Source organism: Arachis stenosperma, chromosome 5 (assembly GCF_014773155.1).
Source record: "Arachis stenosperma cultivar V10309 chromosome 5, arast.V10309.gnm1.PFL2, whole genome shotgun sequence".
In the NCBI taxonomy this organism is placed as follows: Eukaryota; Viridiplantae; Streptophyta; class Magnoliopsida; order Fabales; family Fabaceae; genus Arachis; species Arachis stenosperma.
Window position 1 is genome coordinate 93,686,165 of NC_080381.1, and position 3,426 is coordinate 93,689,590.

The 3,426-nt window shown below is 37.1% G+C and overlaps 1 protein-coding gene across 1 annotated transcript; it reads right to left on the reverse strand.

Moving 5' to 3' along the window:
• Nucleotides 1-367: 367 nt before the first annotated feature.
• LOC130980978 (uncharacterized) lies at nucleotides 368-985 on the reverse strand. The gene has a single exon (XM_057904618.1). The coding sequence runs from the start codon at nucleotides 983-985 to the stop codon at nucleotides 368-370; it is 618 nt and encodes a 205-aa protein (XP_057760601.1).
• Between the last annotated feature and the right edge of the window lie 2,441 nt (nucleotides 986-3,426).

Here is a 3,426-nt window from a genome sequence, read left to right on the forward strand (position 1 = left end):
AAAAATTGAAAAAAATTTGCTGTGAATCCATCATCTCCCGGGCAGAGAACGGGTTGATAAAGAACACAGCATTCTTGATTTCATCATCTGAGATAGGCCTGACAAGCGTTCTATTAGTGACAGCAGTAATTTTTCCTGGAATACCCGTAATTTCCCCTGCTTGATCTCGCGGATTACTTGAGGTAAAGAGTTTAGTAAAATAGTGTTGAGCCATATTTGCAATTCCTTCTGCATCTTCTGCTATGTTACCCTCTTCATCTTCCAAGTGGTGAATCTTATTTCTTCTATTCCTTGCTTTATATTTGAAATGGAAGAATTTTGTATTTTTGTCTCCCCACTTCAGCCACTGAACCCTCGATTTTTCTCTCTAGAACCATTCTTCTCTTATCAACTCATCTTCCAGCTCTGCTTCCAATATTCGAACATCAATCGGATCAGCCAGAATTCCTTTACTAGATTCTGCAGCAAGTCTGGTTTTTATGCTTTGGATTCTGATTAGAGAATTCGACAAGGAATTTTTTTGCCATTCTACTAACTTGTGTCTACAGTGCTTCAATTTTCCAGCAAGCCTGAACATAGAGGAACCCTCAATTTCATGCTTCCAAGCTTGCTTGATCAGGTTAACTACGTCTTCATTCTCGCACCACCTTTCTTGAAATCTGAACCTCCTCTTATTTTTCCTTATTTGTCGTTCCTCACACAGTAATAAAGGCCTGTGGTCTGAACCAAAATCTTCTAAATGAGTGACATATGCATTTGGAAATTCTTCTCTCCAGCTCCTACTAACCAACACCCGGTGCAACCTCTCCCTAATTAGGTTCCCTCCAAACTGCCTATTGCACCATGTAAATTTTTCTCCTTCATATCCTAAATCCATTAGATTTCCAGAATTAATGAAATCATTAAAGTCCTGGATAGATGTATTTGATTTGGATTTACCGCCTTCCTTTTCATGGTGAGTTGTGATTGCATTGAAGTCCCCCATGATTGTCATTTTGTTGCTGCTTATGCCAATTAATTGGTTTATTTGATTGAACTGGTCTCTTCTTTTTGCTTCCTTCAGTGTCCAAATACACACCAAAAACCTCCCTTATCGATTCTTGTTGCTGGCCTCGGCACCTAAAATGGATATAGAAATTGTCTCGGTTTAGGATTTGCACCTCCACTTCTTCCTTCCATGCCACTACTAATCCACCTGACAATCCTATTGGTTCCACTATGTAGAAAGAGGGAAACCCAATCTTCCTCATAACTCCTTCGACTTTCGATATACTATTTTTTGTTTCACATAGAAATAGTACATCGGGGGAATGAGACCTAACGATCCCTTGAATGTTGTGAACTGTCAGGGGTTTCCCCAAACCCCGACAGTTCCACATCATCAGTTTCATACCAACATATGGCACCCTCTCCCATTTCAGATGGTGTACTGACATCGTGGCACAACTTTTTACTACTTGCATTATTTTGGTCCTCCTCTGATCTTCTTTTAGACCCCAATACTGAACTGACTATACCCTTTCTTGCTAGGTGTTTCAAGTTCTGTCTTCTAATAGTCTTCTTACCATTTGTGTTAGTAGTTTCACTGCTCAAAACCCTGCCTTCCTCTGTATTGAGCTTGATTGAATTTTCTATATCAATAGTACATTCTTTACCTCTTTGTTCGAATCTTTCCATACTGTCCGCACCATCCTCCTTTTCTCCTCTTTTCCCCTCATGAGTTTCTTCCCTTCTTGGAACACTCCCTATTTCTCTAATTTGAGAGTTGCCAGGAACCGATAAACTAGCAAACCCTCTTATTAGGCTAATAAGAGTTGGTTTTTTAGTCTTGTGTTTTTCCTCCTCTGGATTTGCAGCAGCATTTGGGTTTTGGTTCTCCTTTTTCTGATCCATTCTCCACCCAGTCTGCTCAGCCCGAAGCCATGCCCCCCACATCTCCTCTCTATTTTCACCAGCTACTGAGGCTTCCAGGTAATTGCTGCATGTTCTAACTTCATGACCGATATATCCACAGTAATGACAAAAATTTCTAATCCTCTTGTACCGGAGCTTTAATTCAGTCACTTTATTATTGCTGCCCGCAATTTTGAGGCATCTTCATAAGGGTTTTGTGATATCCAACAAAACCTGAATCTTGAGAATTCTCTCGTCTTTCCCTCGCATCGTGAACAGATCAACATCTAAGACCCTTCCCAACACCTCCCCCACCTTCTTTCCCAGATTTTTTGTTGTGCAATGCTCTGGGACTCCCCACAATTATACCCAGATAGGGACGTAAATGAACTCTTCTTCCTTTATCTGCATGTCTTCCTCCCATCTTCTCAGGTTCAAAATATAGTTCTTAAATAGCCAAGGTGCTACCTTTTCGACTCTAATCAAATCTATCTCTTTATCAAAGAAGAATTGGAAAACATTGTCTTCATGGTTCAAAACTTTAAATCCATCTGGTTGTCTCCAGATGGCTGTAAGAGCTGCTTCCAGAGTTCCAAAACTAAACCCTCTGTCCGCCAACAATTTACCAACCAGACTTTTCGAATACTTCTTTACTCCTTCTTGTATATCTTTGTTATCAAATCTCACTACCGTCTCCTCCTCACTTCCTGCTGAAACAGGGTTAGACAGACCTGAAGGAAACGAGGCAGCAGGCGCTACCATTGTTGCCCAGATAGACCTAGTGAATGACTCACAAAATTAAGATTTCTCTTAAACTCTAGCAGAGCACTCAACAAACCCTAGACTCAGGACACGTTTTTGTGAGCAAAAATTTATTGATTAAACTAACAGAATTTTTTTTGTTCACCGATGAATTTTATTAATTAAATAAGTGTTAATAAAAAAATAGTATTTGCATAAAAAATATTGTTACAATATATAACTTTTGTTTTAAAAAAATTTAAATTTGTGTAATAAAATATATCTAGGTTTTTTAAATATAATTATTTTACATTAATATTTAATTTTTCTTTAAAAAGCACTACAATTATAAGAAAATTAAATTTTGATGTAAAACTTTTGTTACAAATATAATATATATTTTTTTTTTTGTAGAGACACCGGTATATCGCCTAGACATTTTTCTTTTGGGACTCATATCGCCTAGACTTATCTTTAAGTAGTTGCTGAGTGTTAGACTAGGCTTTCATCTTAAACTAGAAAATCATTTTTCCTTTAAAAAAATATTGTATTATTCTGTTTTGTTCTTTCATAAAGTTTTGCATTATATTCTAGGTGAATATTCTTTTAGTAGTCTAGCTTCAAGCATTAAATAATATCAAAAGCTTTTCTTCCGAACCACTAGGAGTAAACTTTTTTGGTCAATGAGAACTAAAAAATTATAAAGCTGTGAATTCTTATTCTTGTATCTAATTGTTTAACTATTACACATAAAGTATGTGTCATAGAACGTTCAATGTGATTTATTCACAA